This window comes from Ascaphus truei, chromosome 6 (assembly GCF_040206685.1).
Source record: "Ascaphus truei isolate aAscTru1 chromosome 6, aAscTru1.hap1, whole genome shotgun sequence".
NCBI classification, from domain to species: domain Eukaryota; kingdom Metazoa; phylum Chordata; class Amphibia; order Anura; family Ascaphidae; genus Ascaphus; species Ascaphus truei.
The window spans coordinates 89257383-89280340 of record NC_134488.1 but is presented as its reverse complement, the minus strand read 5'-3'; the positions used below and the strand labels follow the sequence as shown (position 1 = coordinate 89280340).

Sequence of the window (22958 nt, the reverse complement as noted above, 5' to 3'; positions counted from 1 at the left end):
ACCTGTATCACAGCAATAGTTGCACTTACAAGAAAGCAAAAGCTCGTGGATAATTAGAAAGCCTTGATTTTTTTAAAGATCCATTTATCAATAACATATTGTGAATTAAAGAAAGGCGTTATCTTTGACCATTATTTATTGCACCAAACTATTCAGGTATGATTATGTTTTTAAATTGTTATTATTCAGTTTTTATGAAATGTGAACTATTCAACATGAAAATGTTGCACTGGACTTGTTAGATTGATATGTAACATGATATGTATACAAAAGGAAAGGGGAGGGTTAATTCCCACTTGTGATGCTAACCAGGAGCAGACAATTGCCTTATTCATAATATGTAAACATCTTCATTGCATGAGACAGTTCATAAGACCCAGGATTCCAAATAGTCCAATAATAAACACACTCCCATGAACTTACCACTAGCCTGTGTAGGTAAATCTTATGTGGTAGTCTGGGTTTTCAATGTGTGGGACTGATCACATAAATGAAGTAAATAAATGACTCACTGCTGACCTTGGGGATATCCTGGTCCTGTCAGGCGTGCTCCTACCGAAAAGCAATTGGAGAAGGTACAGGAAAAAAGCGTGGGATACCACGTGAAACGCGTTAGAGTGTCCTTTTGGCTGTTTTTATTATGCCCTAAATACATTTTTGCCCCTAGTTCTCTACAGTTTGCAGTTTGTGGTTCCAATTCATCTACAGTAACATGATATGTAACATGCAAAAGCTCAGATCTCATGTGGAAATCTGGGTATGGCTAATTCTTTATGTTTAAAAAATAATAATAATCAGAATTCATATGTCCATTGTTCTATAGGATATACACACAAATACTACATACAAACAGCATCTAGTGATCAGAACATTCCTTTATTTTGTAACCAACTCATACTTTATGATCTCACCAGCACAGTTGCAATAAACACATTCAAGGCAAATCAATATCCTTTGAGTGTTTTCTTTTAAAACATAAAGTCAAACTCATAAAATATTCAAGGTATTGAACGGTCAGATGTTGAGCAAAAGTGGTTGCTGCTCTTCCTCCAAATCTCCACCTGGTGGAACTTCATATATGACAAATAAGGAAGAATAGAAACATCCAACAAAGGACATGATGCTAGAAAAGTACATGACGCCATTGGCACTGCCGACCAGAGAAGTTAAAGGTCCTATCACAATGGATACAATAATCTGAGCCAGGAAATACTGGCAGCTTAGAAGAGAGATATCCACACCCATTCCACGTTTGGTTCCATCCGAACTGGATCCTACAAACTGACAAGGAAATTAGTAAATACGTGTAAAAAATCAAACATAAAAGGTTACAGAGGGACATGGTATTTACAGGGATAGGGTCATTTGAAAGGGGTCTCCCTTTTAAACCTGAAAACAGAATATATTTTATTTATCCCTAACACACAGTACATCAGGGGGAGCCAACTCCTCTCCTCAAAAGCTACCAACAGGTCAGGTTTTCAGGATATCCCTTCTTCAGCATGGGTGGCTCTTCGACAGAGCCACTGATTGAGCCACCTGTGCTGAAGCAGGGACATCCTGAAAAGCTGGCCCGTTGGTAGCTTTTGAGGACTAGAGTTGGCCACACCTGCACTACATGTACTGAATGAGTTTCTAGTTACGCACTGATATACATCAACTGGGAGGACATAGGAACTTTGAGATGTAAATATGTCTAGATCAGAAACCGAATCTACATTTTATTATTACATGATTAATATCCATCAATATCATCATATTAGTTCACTTGAGATGAAAGACTCACTCATTTGGATTATTTATCTTCTAATCAAAACTTCTCTATGATTTTCTGCATAAAAGCAGGCCTTGCTGATTCTGGGTTACACATGCAGACAGCTCAGAGGTAGGTAGTTGGTACTTCCAATTGGTTTGTCTTCCTGACATTCCAAGAAAACAAAAGCATATTATATCGTAGCTATGACTAGCTGCTTCCTTCTCAGTAATTTGTATGTTTATCCAGGGCCAGCTTGATGGCGGTTCATCGGTGCTAAGGTACCGAGCCCCGCGGTTACACAGGCCCCACGCTCTTCCCCACAACAGTTAAACTCATTGTTGGGGGAGAGTGCGGAGTTTCTGTAAGAATCTCTTACCTGATCTGGCGGCATCTCACCTCCTACAGGGTCCCGTCATGGCACTGCACCGGCAAATGGTGTCGCGTTGCCACGACAACTTGACGTTACATGACGTCACAATGTCATGTGGTGGTCGCATTGCCATTACAACATGACGCCGCATGGCGTTGTGACATCTGAGGAGGAGAAAGGCCCGCCGGACCAGGTAAGAGGTGCCGCGATAGCCCCTGGACCGGGCTCCGCAAAATTACAAGCCGGTCCTGTGTTTATCCCTCTCTTATAAAAACATTTTACACTGACCAAAAACCAACTAACAAAAAAGGACCATTGTTGCGGACATCTACATAGATGTTTTAAATAAACACAAACTGGACTTACCTTTTTATTCTGGTAGTAGTCACAGAGAAGGGAATATGGCAGTATACAAAGCGTGGAAAACAGGATACCATGTGTTATGCATAGCGCTAAGATTATATAGATGTTGCTAGACAGTGTAGCTAGACCAGTGCCCAGTCCAAATGTAAGATATGCTATAAAGTACAGGGTGCGGATACTGAAATATTCTTCAAGCTTTTCTAATATGGCTAAAATGAGAAAATATAATACATTAGTAGTGAAGACAGAGCACAGTCCAAGATTTTCCTTAATGGTAGACACACTATTTTGGAGTAGGGTTGGGGTAATGCGACTGTTTAGATGTATATAAAATAAGAGCAATGTGCTTTAAAATAAACACGTCATACTTGTTGGACAGTAGCAAAACGGGGAATACATTTTTTATTTTTATGCGGATGACCACAACATATTTTAAGGACAAACTTTACAGAGCAATGCTCTCTTCCTCACGTCAAAGAGTACAGGTGTACCAATTATTATTTTTTTTACCAAGTCCTAAGCACTTTTGGAATTAGGCCCTTTATTTGAAATATTCTAACAGAAAATACTACCCTATTTTTAGTCATCTCATACAGTCTACTGTTCTCAGCTGTTAAGGGTCAGATTTACAAAGCAGTGCTAACTAAGTAAGCCGTGACGCAACGAGATAAGATAACATACGACCTATTCAAGTGAATGGGCCAAAAGGTGCACATTTAATTAAGGTCTGTCAAATACCTGAGTAAAATGCAGCACTGAAGGCGTATATACACATTCCCCAACATCCCATTGTGACACCAGCATTATATCTCTGGTATTCTTCAGAATTGTGAGGGGCTTTTGGATCCCCTTGAAATACCACCTCTCCCATGAAGTCGGTATAAAAGAGGAGCATTCCTTCAAAGGACAGCCATCCTGTAAAATAAAATTGAAAAAGAATCAGCGGCATGTCTGGTAGTTTAGGTTAATCAATTTACTAAATATATAGACCTAGTAAACAAGCCCCGAGACATTTTTGGATATACAACAATGGATTTGCTGTATTCATATTCAAATTGGTGGGCATTTCCCCATTCGATTCTTAAAACATCTACATACTGTATGTACAGGTGCTTGGTTTTGACAGCTGTTTATTATCTTTGGGAAATGTATTCTTTTACAATGAAAACAAAAAACAGACATCCTATATGACTGTGTGATAAATTAGTAGATGATCTCACACAAAATTTCAAACATTTATTGTATTTTATGCCTCAGAAAAAAATAAACTGAGTGTTTTGTCTCTTGACAAACCAATGTGTTGACACTAATTTGTTGTTTTTGTTTGCTGAATAAAAGGCAGTAGAATGGCGACACAGGATTTAGTCAAAACTCATAAACAAGTCAATATAAACTGTATATAGTTAGACTCAAAGCTGCAGACATAGAACATAGACAGGTTATTATTTAAGATTACCTAGGAAGTGATTGATGCATAGGTGACGCAGGGCCTTAGGCATGTGGCAGATGGATGAACACAGAAGTTTCATTGAAAGGGGTCGATGACACATCTCAGTTGATCCATTAAGCTCACTCTCATACTTGACACCATTCAGCAAAATATTAGCCACCTGCACCATAAGAACTCCATATCAGCATACAATACAGAAACACCTAGAAATCAAACCATGTAACATTAAGTCATGCAGAATTACCTTTATATTACCGCACTGACAAGAAAAGCGACTATGATCTCAAAAGAAACTTCTGCAGAAACATGCCTCGGTTTCTTTTTGTTGCTAGGACAAACGGGGAACAAAAGCTGCCTTGCTTTGTGACAGTTTTTTTCCCCCATGCATTACATGTTTGCTGTTTTGTTCAGCTCAATTTGTTTAGCATTTTATCTCTCTAGTTTCTACAGTAGTTGTGAAGTTTACAGAGACGTTACTTACACACATCTTCTCGACACAAACCTTATGGGGTTTTATAAGCACTACAAAAAAAAAGCTAATACAAAGGTTGCATTTTGGAGTGATTCTGGCAGATATTCTACCTCATTTCAGATAAGCTACCTTAAAGGCATTGGTACAACCTACAATTAATGGAGGTTTCGCAGAGTTATTGGGCCTTTAGATACAGTACCACAAGGTTCAGTATCCTGGGCCTAGCTTTACTAAAATCCAGTAAAAACCGTAGTACAAGGAACTTATTAGACTTTTGTATGTTGCATACACATACAATGTGTTCCATGCTAAATTAAATAGTGTTTTCTGCCCGGTAATCACGTTTTTGTTCTAATTTAAACCAACATACTATAATTTACTTGCATGTTTATTATACAAATCACTACGTATATATAGATAGAGGATAAAGTATCCGTTGTCTAAATTTAACATAGGTTGAACTTGATGGACGCATGTCTTTTTTCAACTTCATCTACTATGTAACTATATAACTATGTAACTAGAATACATCACTAGCTGGTATACTTATTTATTTATAAAATATTTTACCAGGAAGTAATACATTGAGAGTTACCTCTCGTTTTCAAGTATGTCCTTAGGATAATATTATAATTTTAAAGGCAAACCTTTACTATGAGAATGGCAATACAATACTTGTAGTTTTAGAAAACACATTCATTTGTATTTTACCTGTTGGCTGAAGGTCACATTTCGTCTCCTGCTACTCTCAGGATATGTTCCTGTAATTACATCTGGAATAGCCAACGTCTGGGGCCTTTTTAGAATTCCTGATGATCGAGGCCTTGATGTATCAAGAGAGCCAATTGTTAAATGATCTCGTTCTGTCCCAGGAGTTGTAATATTCTCTGCAGCTTCCAGAACTCCATTTCCACTGCAATACAAAGTTTCAGGTACTCGAGGAAGACTGCTGGCTTGCCTTGGCATACTACCAGAGGCTGCTGAGTAACTCTCGTGTACTCCTGTGAAGCAGTCTATGAGTACACTGTCAATATTTGTGGCCCCAAAAGAGGAAGCAAATTCATTAATCCCTGTTAACGAATTGTCTCTGCTGATGAGACTGCCATACTTTGGTGTGAGCGGACTGACGGGAGAGATGGGACTGGTAAAGCTTGCATAGACATTAGTTGAGTTACGGGTACTTTGGTTTTGGTTTTCATGTTCTTCAAAGAAGACAGGCGGCGATGGAGGCAGAGGGAGACTTGGACTTTTCATCACTTTCTTCTTTATGCTAAACAATTGAATAGGTCTTTCTGGAATGCTAATTAGCGTTAAAATGGTGGTAATGGTCAGCGTTATTGAAGTAAAGATATAGATAACTCGCAGCTGTCCTCCCATCGCTTTTCCAAAACTTGTTCTATTCCAGTTTATTCCACCAACAACATAACCAAAGCCACCTCCAAGACCTAGAGAATTACATTGACAGCGATTTACATTGTGCCAAAGAAAAACATAAGACAAGTCTATAAATATTCTTATTTTCTTATTTATGCAATCAGTCTCACATATATCTAAATTACCTGGTAATATTTTAGTACCTGAAAACATGACAAAAAATGTATTGTAATATTATTATTGTTATAGTAAGTTATTTGAGTCTCTTTAAATTGTAAATGTATTGATACAACACTTTAGAACATGATGTAGTGCACAGTTCAAATAGTTGCGTTGGTCCTGGTGCAATGTATCAATACTGATAGTTGTGGTACATTTTATGGACCAACAGTGGAGTTCTTCATAGAGCTCTACACAACATTTTGATACCTCTCAAGTCAGACATTACAGTATATCTGAAGAAGCGACTTGACACCTTTTGTAGAGTTACTGATGGAGCGGCCTTTATTAGAACACTTCACGCGTCATGTACATCGGAATCCCGATTTGAAACCGCGGGATGAATTCCAGCCTCCCCGCATTAAGATGCGAGCGTGGCGAATGCAGAAAAACGAATTTTAGTGTTCTGGCTATTAAAAACATGAAATTGACACAGTAGCACAGTTGCACAGTACTGTACACATTACAATTCATCCATTTTATTGCAAACGAAGAAACAGAATCCATGACATTCAAACAAAACATCCACGATAAGCGCGGGTGCCTGGGGCGATTGGCCGCGTTCATGCTGCGTGGGGAACAGCAGAGTATTCAAAATCGGCGCGAGATGTGTTTGAATAATGACCGCTGCATCAGTATTGTATATCTATGAGGAACTATCATGTGAATCCATTTAAAGATATCACAACTTGCAATTACCTAATAGGCTAATAAAACATTTAGCACAAAAGTAACAAAAAAAAATTGCCTTGTTAAAGACACTTATTGTAAAGATAAATATAGAAATTATGTTTATTTTAGTTAAATTAATGCTTGTGATAGTTTGATTTGATTGCTGACAGTTGTGGAAACTTATTCTAACATGGTTAAAACATTCAACAAATATTGTCAGATTTGTTTGTGGATAGGAAATAAATAAAAATAAGACATTGTCAGACTTTGTTTCTAAGCTCCATGGACAGGAGCGAGTACAATGACATCTGTCCCGGCGCGAGGAGGAGGCAGCGAGAGGAGAAGAGGAGAGGGGGCGGAGGGGATAGGTGAAGGATGAGACACAGGGGAGAAGAGAGAGACACAGGGGAGGAGAGAGAGACACAGGGGAGGAGAGAGAGAGAGGGGGGATGATTGAGAGAGAAATGGGGGAGTGGGAGACAGAGGGGCGAAGAGTGAGAGAGGGGAGAAGTGAGATCGAGGGAGAAGTGAGAGTGAGGCGGGAGTTAGGTAAGGGGGTGTGATATAGGAGAGGGGGGAGAAAGAGAGAGAGACAGAGGATGAGAGAGAGGGAGAGAGAAAGAGCGGAGTGTGTGAGAGAGGCTATGAAGTTAATGGGGGAATTCGCAGGGCCTCCAATAGGGGCCTGGGTGTAGACTCTAGTCCCGGGCCCGGGACAGCTGTCAGCAGACCTTTCCGTGGACATCGTAAGCATCAGTATATTTCTGACAAATTCACAAATTCTGTTTGCACAGAAAATCTACTGCTAATATTCACATATTGTGTAATCTTGGAGGACCATAAGAGGCATTGAAAGAATTCTCTGTTGTAATTCCTCAGGCAAATATAACATTTTCTAAATATTCACTTGTTTAATATGGAACCAAGACAAAATGTTTACTCACTTCAATTCTGACCTAAACCACTGCAAAATTCACAAAGTTCCCCTTGTCTTTTTCTAGGAACAGAATCAGAAATAGACTGATACATTGTATTGTACTTTCTGTACTCATTTTTTTTGCTGAGAGTGCAGAACTCTCACACACTACATCAAACAAAATACATATCTCAGCAATAACACAAACTACTTCACACTAATTATTTCGAGAGATTCATGAAAGTTCATTCGTTTTTAAGATCAAAGTTACACCGTTTGTAGTGGGGTTTCACTCTATCATCCAACTTATGTTTGACTGACAGTTGTAGGAGTGGAAACCTCAATGACATTAAAGGAGTATAATTAATAAGCACACTAAGGAATTATAATTCTCGAGAACAGAAGGTTATCACACATAAGGTCGTCACACATTCAAAACCTGTAAATAAATGGATGGGAAAGAAAAAAGCTATAAACTCAAAGGGTCAAAACTCAAAAATGAAAAAATATTATTTATTAAGAATGACTTAAAAAGGACCAGAGAATACAGAGCTCTCATTTGCATTAAAAACCTAACACAAGCTTTATCAAGGCATGAGCAATTTAAATATAAACTCAAACTTGCCTTTTAAACTATTGCAAGAGCACTGATTCAATATGTACTAGAATGTAACAATTATTCATATTTTATGTAATTTTTTGTGATAATCCCATATCTTTTATTTTGCTGTTGACTATCCAGTGCAAGATCCACAATGGTATATAAGAGATTAAACAAAATAATTTTACTTTTACAAAAATCATATGGTGGGGTGGAGTTGTTAGCATGTGCAGTAAGCCTCGAACAAAAGAATGAAAGAGTTGTGGTGTTTTTTCAAACAAGGTAACATTGCATGGACTTGAAGATGATGTGGATCTGAAAAGGTTTAGTTAAATCATCATACAGTATATGAATTCTCTCTGGAGAGAATGCAGTGCATACCTCCCAGCAGAGCATGAATATTGAGTCCTCGGTCTTGATCCTCTGGGCTGCACACGTCCATCATATAAGCATGACTGGGATTGTCGGCCGAATCGGCACTAAAATCCATAAGGACGACACCGCAGATTGTGAGGATAAGTCCCCATTTATGGTCACTCACTGTATCAGTCGCAGACAGTCCTATATCTCGACCATTGAGCAACAGAGTAAGCCCAAATAAGGCTCCTAGGACCAGAACAAGGAGTCGTTAATCTTGGTATACGCAAATATGAAACAAAGCATTGAAACATCTAATCCCTTTATTTGGGGGTTAAATAGGAAATCAACCCTGAATTTGAGGAATTTTCAGAAAACTTTATATGCAAAAAAATCGAGAATTTGTTTTCACATTACTCCAGTCCTACAATCCTAGGTATATTGGGAAAAACTGGAAGGAAGAAAACATCTAGGTGAAGTTCAGTTATTTCTCTCTCTCTGTGTCCCCCTCTGGCAAAACCTATATTTCAGGGTCTGTATATGAGTAACGTCACCTTTAAGTATGACTTAACTAATGTCAGGTTAAATACCTGCGTTAACTGTAACAGAGTTCTGTGGTTAGGAGTTGTTAGGGGGATACCTCTTTTGTGTATCATTAGCACTAACAGTCATTATAGTTAACGAAATTTTTTGGGGGTGATTGCTGATTTAAGACATTGATGTCAGTGCTGTACAATCACATAGAAAAACGTTAAGTGACAGAATGAATAACAGGCACACACACATATACTGTATATAGATGTAGAGGTATCTGTACCGTGTTAGCCGAGCGTAATAATCAAAAACGAATAGACGATAACGTTCCCTGGCTAACTAAATGCTTTTTGTTAGCCACAGGACGGTATTGTGTATTCATTTTTGATTATATATATATATATAGATATATATATATAAAATCAAAAAATAAATAGATGATACCGTTCTGTGGCTAACGAAATGCTTTTATTTGTGCGAGCTTTCGAGATACACTGATCTCTTCTTCCAGCGATGTTACAATGAATGAAGCAAGGATTACTTAAAAACAGTGTCTCTTGGAATGTTATCTGTGTTGGTCCTTCCCCCGGTGTGGATGAGATTGATGGCTGGAGGTGTCAAAGGGTAACTGAAAGCAAGTGAAGAAAGAGTGTGTATGTGTATCAGTGTGAATAAAAATGGAGAGCCCACAGTATAAACAGTGCTCTACACTAGGTGTGTGTGGAGTGAGAGGGGATATAAATGGTGTGGGTGGGTGTGGAAATGTGAGAGTTTGTAGCACAACTAAAAGTGTGTGTGGATACTATGTGGTCCCTATATATACACACACAGTTGTGTGAAAAAGAAAGTACATCCTCTTTGAATTCTATGGTTTTACATATCAGGACATAATAACAATGTTCCTTAGCAGGTCTTAAAATTAGGTATATACAACCTCAGATGAACAACAACACATGACATATTACACCATGTCATGATTTATTTAACAAAAATAAAGCCAAAAGGGAGAAGCCATGTGTGAAAAACTAAGTACACCTTATGATTCAATAGCTTGCAGAAACACCTTTAGCAGTAATAACTTGAAGTAATCGTTTTCTGTATGACTTTATCAGTCTCTCACATCGTTGTGGAGGAATTTTGGCCCACTCTTCTTTATAACGTTGCTTCAGTTCATTGAGGTTTGTGGGCATTTGTTTATGCACAGCTCTCTTAAGGTCCAGCCACAGCATTTCAATCGGGTTGAGGTCTGGACTTTGACTGGGCCATTGCAACACCTTGATTCTTTTCTTTTTCAGCCATTCTGTTGTAGATTTGCTGGTGTGCTTGGGATCATTGTCCTGTTGCATGACCCAATTTCGGCCAAGCTTTAGCTGTCGGACAGATGGCCTCACATTTGACTGTAGAATACTTTGGTATACAGAGGAGTTCATTGTCGACTCAATAACTGCAAGGTTCCCAGGTCCTATGGCTTTAAAACAAACCCAAATCATCACCCCTCCACCACCGTGCTTGACAGTTGGTATGAAGTGTTTGTGCTGATATGCTGTGTTTGGTTTTCACCAAACATGGCGCTGTTCATTATGGCCAAACATCTCCACTTTGGTTTCGTCTGTCCAAAGGACATTGTTCCAGAAGTCTTGTGGTTTGTTCAGATGCAACTTTGCAAACCTAAGCCGTGCTGCCATGTTCTTTTTAGAGAGAAGAGGCTTTCTCCTGGCAACCCTTCCAAACAAACCATACTTGTTCAGTCTTTTTCTAATTGTACTGTCATGAACTTTACATTTAACATGCTAACTGAGGCCTGTAGAGTCTGAGATGTAACTCTTGGGGTTTTTGCAATTTCTCTGAGAATTGCACGGCCTGACCTTCGGTGAATTTGCTGGAATGTCCACTCCTGGGAAGATTGGCAACTGTCTTGAATGTTTTCCACTTTTGAATAATCTTTCTCACTGTAGAATGATGGACTTTAAATTGTTTGGAAATGGCCTTATAACCCTTCCCAGATGGATGGGCAGCAACAATTGCTTCTCTAAGATCATTGCTGATGTCTTTCCTCCTTGGCATTGTGTTAACACACACCTGAATGCTCCAGACCAGCAAACTGCTAAAACTTTGGCTTTTATAGAGGTGGTCACACTTGCTGATGATCAATTAATCAAGGGCATTTGATTAGCAGCACCTGTCTGCTACTTAGCATCTTAATTCCTATGGAAGCTGTATGGGTGTACTTAGTTTATCACACATAGCTTCTCCATTTTGGCTTTATTTTTGTTAAATAAATCATGACGGTGTAATATTTCATGTGTTGTTGTTTATCTGAGGTTGTATTTACCTAATTTTAAGACTTGCTAAGGAACAGATGATTATTATGTCCTGATATGTAAAACCATAGAATTCAAAGAGGGTGTACTTTATTTTTCACACAACTGTATAATGAATTGTTACTTTATCCAGGAGACTGAAGTTGCCACTACCACTCATAGGATCCCAACTTTGTTTCATTCTCATGTTGGCTAAATTACTTGGTGGATCTGATCTGTCATCTAAAGCTTTAAATACAAATATTTAATACAAGCAGCTATAGTATGAATTTGTAGTTCTTAATTATCATTTCACATTTGCCCACTGAGCCTAACAGTTTTCTTGATAAATTCAGGTATAATCTTACTGTGTATCAATCAATCAATATGGGTCAATAACATATATTTAATATTAATACATTACTAATTTATTTTGCACTAAATTTATACAAACTGGCAACAAAATTGTATTTTAGAATAAAATGAATAAAATATTTGAAAATTACTTAATAATAATATATATTTAACTTTAGTAAGTAATTTTAATTAAAATAGGTGGTTTAATGCATAGGTAATTCTGCATTTATTTTTACTGCTGTACAAAACTTGAGTAAAACTTTCTCAGAATGTCGCTTAGATTTTGTGTGCTAAACACCCACCTATAGCAAGGACCAGAATAAATGGCCTTCTTCTTCCAAATCTCGATGTGCATGTGTCACTCCATGCTCCTAATAAAGGCTGAAGCATAAAGCCTAAAAAAAAAAAATATTGCCAGACACGTTACAACATAAATTACATAACGTCCACAAAATATAAGTGCATGCTGCAAGCATAGATGCACAAAATCACAGACAAAGCAACAGACAATAACCAAAGTGATTATCTGTTTAAGGCTAAAATAAGCAATTATTTTCCAAAGTAATGAAAAAACAATGACAAATATAGCTTACAATGACCTGCGGTCATGTTATCATTCCGACAAAACACAATGAGGTAAGTCCATGAAAATGCCAAACATGAATTGTGTGAAAATCATATCATTATTCCTCCTTGTCAGAAACGCAGATTTCTGAACTCTGTTCCCGATGGCGGATTTACCATTAGGCACGGGGCGGCAACATTTTGGGGCGGTAAAAATGTCCGCACCCATATACAGATGCTGCGCTCTCGGGCCTGTCGGGCCTGATGGGAAGGCACTTACATGTGGCGGCCTCCTCCTCGCTACCGCCCTACTTCTTCCGAATAGCATGGCAACGTGACATCATGACACCGCGACACCGTGTGGTGTCACGTTGATGACGCTGCGATTCGCAAGGAGGAGGGTCGCCAGCGAGGGTCGGACGACACATGTAAGTGACTAGGAGCGATGGATCTTGAAATCATTTGTACAGTATTTTATGGAGTGAGTGCAGGTATTTCTGATAATTATCGTCTCTATATAGCAGAGGTGGGCAACCTATTTTTCAATGTAGCCACAGGTGTGGCGAATGAGAAGTGAAAATCGCCGCACCATGTAAAAATTGAGAAATTAGGTTGCTCAATCAAACATTTAAAACAACACACTGTTCGCCTGCCCCACTCACCTCAGCACTATCACCTGCTGCTGCTTCACTCAGCTCTATCACCTGCTGCTGCGTCACTCACCTCAGCACTTTCACCTGCTGCTTGTTCCCTCACCTCAGCACTATCACCTGCTGCTGGTTCCCTCACCTCAGCACTATCATCTGCTGCTGCGGGACTCACCTCAACACTATCACCTGCTGCTGCGGCACTCACCTCAGCACTATCACCCACTGCTGCTTCACTCACCTCAGCACTATCCCCTGCTGCTGCTTCACTCACCTCAGCACTATCACCTGCTGCTGCGGCACTCACCTCAGCACTATCACCTGCTGCTGCTTCACTCACCTCAGCACTATCACCTGCTGCTGCGGCACTCACCTCAGCACTATCACCTGCTGCTGCTTCCCTCACCTCAGCACTATCACCTGCTGCTGCTTCCCACATCTCAGCACTAGCACCTGTTGCTGGTTCACTTTGTTGACTCATTCAGAAAGCAGAAACCAGCACACGCCGTCAGGAACAAGTTTATTTTACTGTGGGAGCTGGCAAACTCAAATTCGCCAAACGTTCATGGCCAATTCGCTACTTGTGGGGATTGGCGACAGGGTTGGTCACCTCGACTATAGACAACCCAGCAGGTCTACTTTTTCAGTGTGACAATAGGTTACTGACTTTCATCCTGATCCTGATCAAATGCATTATGAAATATGTTATCAAATTATAAAAGGTATCTTTCTTTATCAATGCTTCCATTCCATTATAGTTGTCAACTGATTAAGGTTACTTAGGTTGATCCTCAGTTTGTATCAATACAGTTTCTAATATTTGGTGGGGGGGGGGGGGGGGAGGGTGGCGGGTTGGCGGGGGATGTATAATTCTGCTTCTAACCAAAATGCAATGTCCTCAAAAATGATTACTATGAAGGCTCTATTGGGAAGTCAATACGTTGAGCTAGTAAAGACACATTTATTGTCTGCTTTTTTTTTACCTTTCTACATAGTACAGTTTAGTATGTTAGCAGTAGCACCCCCTCCAACCTTCTGCATTATTACTGTTATTGTGTGCATTGACTCCTTTACTGTATGCGTGTGTGTATATATATATATATATGTGTATATATATATATATATATATATATATATGTGTATATATATATATATATATATATATATATATATATATATATATATATTTATATATATATATATATATATAAAAATAAACATTAATTAATGTTAGTACAATTATTTAAAGTGTTGTCTATTTTCCATGTCCAAACAATTATATATTGTTTAAAATACAATTTTAAAATGACAAATACGAGATTTCATATAGTTATTTCTGCCAATACAATGTTACAAAAAAGCATTACCCAATATTGGGCTGATAAACCACACCATACTATAGAACGCATCAGGGAGGCCCATCTGTAGTAGCACTGGCGTAACGTATGCAGTTTCCATTGCATAACAGAACTCAATTCCAAACAATATGCAACCATTGAATAAAAGTTCCAAGAAAGATCTTCGAGGATGAAGATCCACAAAATCAATCAGATCAAGTGGACAAGGGGTATTGGGAGGTGGAGGAGGTGAAGGCCGGATACATTTTCTTCTCTTTGGATGTCTTTTGAAATTGTTGGCTCTATGGCTGATATGCCCTGTTACAGATGTAGTGTAACCACAAACTTGGGACCTCCAGAATTCTTGAGCAGCCAAGTTAGGAAGGATGATGTCAGCTGGTGGAGTAGTTACAGACATAGACATAATGAATAATAAATGTATTTCTGTGAAGAAAAAATATAAAATTAAGTATTTGATATTTATAAAATCCAGGTGCATAGTGCTAATGTGAAACAAATGTATATTTTATTATAGGAATTAAATTATACATGCATAAGGCATACAAAATATTTCTGTTTGAACAACCGAAATTCAATGCACATTTCAGAGAAATTACCTTTCTTTGAAATGAGCCATTTATCTTCATTCATTTTCCTCTAAGTATACATGATAATCAAAAGAAAATTCTTCCATTCAATAATGATTGAAAAACAACAAGCGCCAAATAAAAATGTGCTATCGCCCCCATATCAGTTAGAGCACACACAAACACACACACACAAACACACACACACAAACACACACACACACAAACACACACACCACACTTAATTATCCAATTTTCAAGGACGAACAGAGTATGCAGGAGTGGGGGAACTTCCATTATCAGATCAGACTTGTCTTCCTAAAACAGCTCACATTTGTTTTTAGGATTCTTAAAACATATGGTTTACTGGAAGTGGAACAAAGTAAGCCACATGGACCAAGATATCAACCACGTGGTCTTTTGAGAGGACGTTTCCAGCTCTTCTGTGATGCCCCTAATGCCTGTGTGTCCAACCACACTGGCTTACACGTGTTCTTTAGATTCTTCATCCTGCACTCTTTGATCATCTATTTCTGTCTCCTTTTCATGGAGATGGCCTTCTACTCTGGCATACATGGACACCTGGCTTTGGGTTTCTTAAATGTATTCACTATGTTATCTCTTTATGTAATCTTGTTCCTGTCTTAATGATATAGCGGGGTACCCCTGGCTACTATTCTACCCAATGGGCTGGCAGTAAACCCTGGTATTTACAGGCTTGCCAGTAGTTGGTATGGGGTTTTCCCCTTCACCTTTGGTACTGCACCTGAGTAACAGCAGGGGGTGGAACATCCTGTTGTAGCTTGGACTTAAGGGCAGGGCCGTCCTAAATTTGGAGGTTGTTCCTTCCCTCTGAGGAAGGCAGGTCACACAACTGGGAGCCTGAGATTTGGGCCTTCCCATGTGCTCTTCCTCTTGGGGGAGAGTGAGTGTAAACCTTCCCTCTGCCTCCGCTAGGGAGGTGGGGAAGAGCTAGGAAGGCTGCGGGTGCCCTTGGCCTGTAGTGGCGGTCCAGGGACCATCATCCAGTGAATGCTGACAGACGGTATCTGGCAGAAGACTGCTGTGTAACTGTTACTGCAGAGTGTAGTAATAAACCCGTTCCTGTTTTGCAATATACTTCCTGTCTGGTACGTGACCTTACTGGGGGAGAGGTAATAGTTCTACCTGGAGCCTACGGCAGATGGAGGCGCTGCACTGCTAAGTAAATATGTGGGGTATGAACCCCAGAAGCCTGTTCCTGTGTCCCCACTACCATCGGCGGATGACTCAGCCCTCCTGTTGCCAGCAGGTATATGCACCACACACCCAGTAATGGCCCCTATCTGCGATTGGGTGGGGGAAACACCGTTACTATGAAGTCTGAGATAATCTAATATATTACATTTGAACAAAACCCTCAATCTAGCCTCAATCACTTTTCAATGGATCCTTGTTTTCATCCCAGCAGAAGGGCAACACAAGAATAGATGTAATGGGTATAACAATTTATAAATATTTGCAAATATTCGCAATTTGATATACGTTAGTCTGAGGAAAAAAAGAAAATCCAATTTTCTTCAAAATAGTCACAGCAGAAAATTGAATGAAAAACTAAAATGTTTGCACTAGTTTTTAACCTGATAAAATGATGATTTGCTAATGGCACATGGCTCAGGATAAAGAATACATGTAATACATGTATGGCATGTGCCATAGTTAGGGTGACCAGTTGTCCCGGTTTAGCCGGGACAGTCCCGTTTTTAATGCATGTCCCGGTTTTTTAATGGTTGTCCCGGCTGCACCGCATTCTTTAAAATGTCCCGTTTTTTTGTGGCTGTTCTGGTTTTGGCCATCAGAGCAGGGGGGGCAGCAGAGAGAAGAGAATGCAGGAACAGACAGAGGCCGGTCTGACTGTAGCTGCAGAGGGTGGGGGCGGGGTTACAGGCAGAGGAGCCCCAGCAGTGAGCAGTGGGAGCCTCGGTGTCTGCTGCCAGGACTCAAGATGGCTTTCCCTCCAATGTTCCACAGAGGCAGGTAGGGACCAGAACGGACACACACGAGATGCAGCATGGGGGGGAGAGAGGCATCATGAGGGTGGGGGAGAGAGAGGCAGCATGGGGGGGGAGAGAGAGTCAGCATGAGGGGGGGAAAGAGAGGCAGCATGGGGGGGGGGAAGAGAGGCAGCATGGGGGGGGGAAGAGAGGCAGCATGGGGGGGAAGAGAGGCAGCATGGGGGGGGGAAGAGAGGCAGCATGGGGGGGAGAGAGGCAGCATGGGGGGGTGAGAGAGGCAGCATGGGGGGGGAGAGAGAGGCAGCATGGCGGAGAGAGAGGTGCAGCATGGGGGGAGGAGGAGAGGCAGCATGGGGGGGAGGAGAGGCAGCATGGGGGGGAGGAGAGGCAGCATGGGGGGGAGGAGAGGCAGCATGGGGGGGAGGAGAGGCAGCATGGGGGGGGGGATAGAGGCAGCATGGGGGGGAGGAGAGGCAGCATGGGGGGGGAGGAGAGGCAGCATGGGGGGGGGGAGGGAGGGAGAGGCAGCATGGGGGGAGGATAGAGGCAGCATGGGGGGGGAGGGAGAGGCAGCATGGGGGGGAGGATAGAGGCAGCATGAGGAGGGAGAGGCAGCATGGGGAGGGAGAGGCAGCATGGGGGGGGAGGAGAGGCAGCATGGGGGGAGGAGAGGCAGCATGGGGGGGAGGAGAGGCAGCATGGGGGGGAGGAGAGGCAGCATGGGGGAGGATAGAGGCAGCATGGGGGGGATTGAGGCAGCATGGGGGGGATAGAGGCAGCATGGGAGGGAGGATAGAGGCAGCATGGGAGGGAGGATAGAGGCAGCATGGGGGGGAGGTTAGAGGCAGCACGGGGGGGAGGAGAGAGGCAGCACACGGGGGGGGAGAGAGACGCACACAGAGCATGGGGGAGAGAGACGCACACAGAATGGGGGAGAGAGTCACACACAGAATGGGGGAGAGAGTCACAAACAGAATGGGGGAGAGAGTCACACACAGAATGGGGGAGAGGGTCACACACAGAATGGGGGAGAGAGTCACACACAGAATGGGGGAGAGAGAGAATGGGGAGAGACAGAATGGGAAGGGTGCAATGAGAATGGAGTGATGGGGGGAACGACAATGGAGGGATGGGAGGGAGAGAGAATGGGTGTGTGTAAGGCTGCGTCCCCGCTAGCGCTGAGTGGGCAGCAGTTACTTACATATATAGCTATATGTAAGTCCCCGCTCACGCGGTGCGCGGGCACACACGCTCACCCGCGCTCGACGCTTAAGTAAACAAAAAACCTATACTTACCCGCGCACTCAACTACCCGCAATGCCCCCCCTCCCCCACGCGCACGTACATGCAGGACACCCGGCGCTCATGCTTGGAGCGCTCTCCAAGCCTAAGAAGGGGGGACAGAGAGCGGCGGAGAGACATAAAGCGCAGTTTGAGTTGTCATTTGTTTTATAAATATTTTTTTTTAATGTGTCCCGGTTTTTACTTTTGTAAATCTGGTCACCCTAGCCATAGTGCCTACTGTGCAAATGTATCTTCATGTAGGATGGAAATTAGAACTGATTATATTTGATTTATAGTCGTGGACACTTTCATTGCACAAATGATCTGCAACCAGGACTGGTTCTACCATCAGGAAAATTAGGGGGCTGCAAGGGCGGCAGAATTTGGGGGGCAGCAGATTTTTTAACCTCAGGGAGTTTTCCCCAGCAGGGAGAGAGCTGGGCAGTTTCCTCCATCCTGATTAGCTGCATTACCCAGCAGCAGCCAATCAGGAGGTGGTGTAAGGAGCCTGGGGGAGGGACCAAGCAAGGGAGGACAAGGGGGGACAAATCGTGGACCAGAGAGAGGTGAGGAGGTGACACTGTGTGTGTGTGTCACTGCTCTGTCCTGGTGTGTGTGTCACTGTGTGACAGAGAGAGCAGATAATAGAATGTGGGAGGGGGGGGGGAGAGACAGAATGAGGGAGTGGGAGACAGAATGAGGGAGGGAGGGTGGAGACAAAATGAGAGAGGGAGGGAGAATGACAGGGAGAGGGGAAAAGTGACGGAGAGGGGGAAAATGAGAGAGAGGAGGGGGAGAGAGAATGACAGAGAGAGGGGGGTGAGAATGACAAAGACAGGGGGATAATGACAGAGAATGAGGGAGAGAGAGAATGAAGGAGGGAGGAGGGAGAGTGAGTGAGAGAGAAAGTGGGGGGGAGAGCGACAGGGAGAGAGCGGGGGAGAATAACCGAGAGGTTCAGGAGAATGACCGAGAGAGGGGACAGAGAATAAGGGAGAGAGAATAATGAGAGAAAGGGGGAGGGACAGAGAAGGAGGCAGTTAGGCTGCTTCCACGCTGCCGCTGACCATTCTTGGTGCTTAGTGCGGTAAGCACAATCAATTGCGGGCGCTAGGCCCATGCAGAGACAGATAAAATTGCGTTTGAAGCGTGCTGAAGGGTCACATGACCTCCTCAGCAAATCAGCGCCAGTCACTGTTAGGCCACGCCCCCCACTCGCGCTTACAGAAAAAGTTGCCGGACACTCTGCGCTCATGCTTGGAGAGTTGATGACGAGTTGGTGAGGTCACCACTCTCAAGCATAAGTGCTCACAGAGAGAGGGGGAATGAGAATGACAGGGAGAGAGGGCGGGGGGGGGGGGGGAGAGGGAGTGTGTATGAATGTTACAAAAAATCTATTAGGCATTTTAATTTTTCAGTGAGATAGACAGAAAAATCTGAAAGTGAATTGTGTGTGTGTGGCGGGGGGGAGGGGGAGGTGTCACAAGCTGAAGGTTTGCCTAGGGCTCCAAATACCCTTGCTCCTGCACTGTCTGCAACACTGCAGCCTTTTCCAGCACTGAAAGAGTTACATTTTCCCCTGCAGCACTCACCTGAAATCAGATCGGGAAGATTTATCAGTTTTCACCACTACAATAATTACTCCAGTATTTTAGACAAATGAAAGAAAATATTTCATCAGTATATAGCCATTATTAGGCAGTATGCTGATTACTAGCAGCCACTGTAAATGGATTCTGAACCTGGTAGATTGCATCCTACACTAAACTATCAATACAGGAAGTATCACATTAAGTCACAAGCTGAGTCAGCACAAGGACCAGGGAAAACAGCTAATGCTTTGAGCTACATCATGAGGAGCTTGGGCCTCTCTACTAACAGGGAATGGCATAAAAAGAGATTACAGCAACGGTTACAGTTAAGAGAATGATTAAACATGTTATTTCAATTGACAAAGGATGTCATCTGGCCTCAAGTGAACAGGATGATTAAAGTTAAAAGGGAAGTAGAACAAAACGGATAGTGTGAGCTTCTGGTGCAAAGAGGCACATAGATCAATCTAGGAGGCAAAAGGACAATGTGAAGTAGAAGGAAAGGGTCACTATAAAGCAATGGGGAAAATCCCTGTCTATTCTTTAACCACATTCTTACAATTTGTTCTAACTGATCTTCATAGATGGGTATAGATGAAAAAATATACATTCACAGTAGCTATTAGACATCTTATATGTAACATTGCTATGATGCTAATATAAATATTATTACAGTAATATCAATGTCAGGGAAGTGTACTGATCCTTGATCTAAACATAAATATATGCAGCACTGTATGCTATTAAGCAGCCTATATGATATTGCTGGCCTGTCAAGAAATATATTATGTAAAGAAAGATGCAGCCAGTATCTAATATGTATCATTATTCATAATGGACAGATTGTATGAATTGTCATATTGGCAACGAGACATTAAACATAAATAACCAAACAAATGACAGGGTAAGCTGAAGAAACAGAACCCTGCAAGCTCCCAGTGAAACCCATGTATCATGCTGAATTTATGTTAACATTATCCACTGTTCTGACAATAGAAAAGCACAAGCACATTCTCCCTATTTTACAGTACACAATTGCAACCTGCCCTCTACTTTAAAAAAAATAATCCAAAATTCATTTTGTGTTGCTGACTATTTTATGCTCTAAATGCATTTTCTGTAATAATGCAGACATACAGTTCCAATCACAGACTAAGAACAAAAGACATGCACCATGAAAAGACCAATGCACGATACCTACGGTGTAAATGAAAGGAATGTCTGCAGTTCTGTGTTACCTGTGATTTTAGATGAAGGAGCATTCTTTTCACATGCTCCTTTACTGCATGGATAATGTAAGACAGGGATTCCCAGGCTGACACTGCTGCAGCCTCCCTCCCTATGTCCAATATTCTTCCTTCTGACTGTGTAGAGGTGGGGGAGGTGTATGTGATGACATCACTGCACTATTTTTCTCTCTAGTCTGATAAATGTCTGCTGAGCTTGTCTGGCTGGGTAAATCTGCAATTGCTTCTTAAAGATGCTGTTTAGGCAGCATATAGCAGACATCTCAGATCGTGGATTCAGGTTTTCAGAAAATGTGACCATAATAGAATGTTTAATAATTCTGGCATGTTGCAGGTTAAATATAATCCGTGCAGCGTTCCACACATCTACTGACTGCTGATTGGTTACCATGACCTTGGAGCCTGCGAAGAACCTCCCCTCCTTCTCTCGGTGACCCATACCCACAGTACCATAACATAAATAAATAAACACAAAGGAACAAGGCTGTGGCTTTTATTAAAACATAAGTTAACTTGATAAGTGCCAACCCCTTGTCAGAGTGCTTGATTACTGGGTAATGCCCAATGGAAGTCCAACCATGGACCGCAACAATCCTGAAGCCGGGCACCACCAGGCCCGGCCACTTAGAATGGGCCACAGAAACGCACGTTTAAATTAACCCTGCCCACTCACCACTCCTAGCCACTTGGCTAGGTTAAACACACTTACTGCCACAACTGCCACCACCTTGGGGGCTTTTTACCCCCACTTAAACTTGCCTCGCACCACCAGATCCGCTAGAACCCTTTTGAGCACATCTTGGACCGTAAGTGAAATAAATTGAACTCAATGTCCAACAGATGTACCCCATCTGTTCTAAAAAGCCCACTAGCTGCTGAATCAAATTCAACACGCATCTCCCGGATTGTAACATAAATCTCCCTACCACTCTACTTATCTTCTTCTGTGTGCACTCTACCCCGGGAGCCTCTCCAAACATCCCCGTGGCCGATACCCGACCAGATTACCTGTGCCAGCCCCCCTGAATCTGGGCCAGGTCTCTTCTTATTGTCCTGACTAACTTGAGACATCGAAACAACGCCACATCATGGCCCCTATGTGGAGAATCAGAACCTGCGGGGGTCTCCTGACCTTCGCCAAGATCAACAACTGAGGTAAGAGTTGGTCCCACCATAGACCCCTTCCTCCCCACCAAAAAACCTTCACCTGATCCTTATTCAATCCCAGGTTTTTCCCGTACGGATGAACGACCGCCTGCTTTTCCATCCAGTAAGTGAGCAAATCCAGATGATCCACACCTGAGATGACCCCCACCAGGCCATGTATCTCAGGAGCTACTTGCAGCTGCATCACCACTGCCTGCCTTGGATGACCTCCTGCCTACCCTCCTACTCCCACCAGTCCCTGACTAGCCCTCCCACTCTCCCCAGGGATAAATGGGACACAGGCCTGGAACGGACTTCTTGTGGACCAGCCACAGGGGGGTAGCCAACATCAGGGGAGCTGGGGGAGAAAGAGGCCAAAGCCTTCCTCTTACTTCTCTGCTGTACTCCTGCTCTTCTGGTCCGTCTGTGCACGCCTGCTTCTCAACAAGCCTCTCCGAGATGGGGGAATGGCATATCTGCGAGTACCACTCCCTCATGATCTGCACCTCGGGCAGTGCTCTAACGCTCGGTCTGCCTGCAAACCAGACGAGACCCCGGTACTGAGGTGGAACGGGAGAACACCACGCACCTAACAGCAAGCGGGGGCGCGACCAGAATGTGGTAAGTAGCGTAGCTGGTCCGGGAACAAGAATAGGTGGTATAAGGTACTTGCCAAATCCGGCGTAGAATGGTCGAGTCCGTAAGCCAATGGTCAAGGAGTAGAGATGGTTGCGTCGTAGAGAGTTCGTAAGCCAAGGTAGTGGAGAGGAGAGAGCTGCGTCGTCAAAAGTCCGTTTGCCAAGTTCAAGGGGTTTAGAA

General features: G+C 42.4%; 1 protein-coding gene across 4 annotated transcripts; it reads right to left on the bottom strand.

Moving 5' to 3' along the window:
• Positions 1-867: 867 nt before the first annotated feature.
• On the bottom strand, positions 868-21315 carry SLC45A1 (solute carrier family 45 member 1). Of its 4 annotated transcripts, none has more exons than XM_075605040.1 (9): positions 20948-21315; positions 14320-14733; positions 12044-12136; positions 8575-8799; positions 5123-5856; positions 3946-4099; positions 3228-3404; positions 2493-2698; positions 868-1281 (listed from the first exon to the last, which is right to left on the bottom strand). In XM_075605040.1, exons 1-9 carry the CDS (start codon positions 21006-21008, stop codon positions 1015-1017), a joined length of 2331 nt encoding a protein of 776 aa, XP_075461155.1. In that variant the 5' UTR covers positions 21009-21315; the 3' UTR covers positions 868-1014. The 4 variants fall into 4 exon arrangements, 3 of the variants coding, with proteins under 3 accessions (XP_075461155.1, XP_075461157.1, XP_075461156.1); XM_075605042.1 differs by having other exon boundaries at positions 20944-21314; XM_075605041.1 differs by having other exon boundaries at positions 20985-21314.
• Between the last annotated feature and the right edge of the window lie 1643 nt (positions 21316-22958).

Coding starts and splice junctions, on each gene's coding strand:
- SLC45A1 (XM_075605040.1), bottom strand. CDS start 21,008: ATGCTCCTTCATCTAAAATCACAGGTAACACAGAACTGCAGACATTCC. Junction 12,137..14,319: donor GTTTATCAGCCCAATATTGG/GTAATGCTTTTT, acceptor TTTTTTTTTTAG/GCTTTATGCTTCAGCCTTTA. Junction 8,800..12,043: donor TATTCTGGTCCTTGCTATAG/GTGGGTGTTTAG, acceptor TTCTGGTCCTAG/GAGCCTTATTTGGGCTTACT.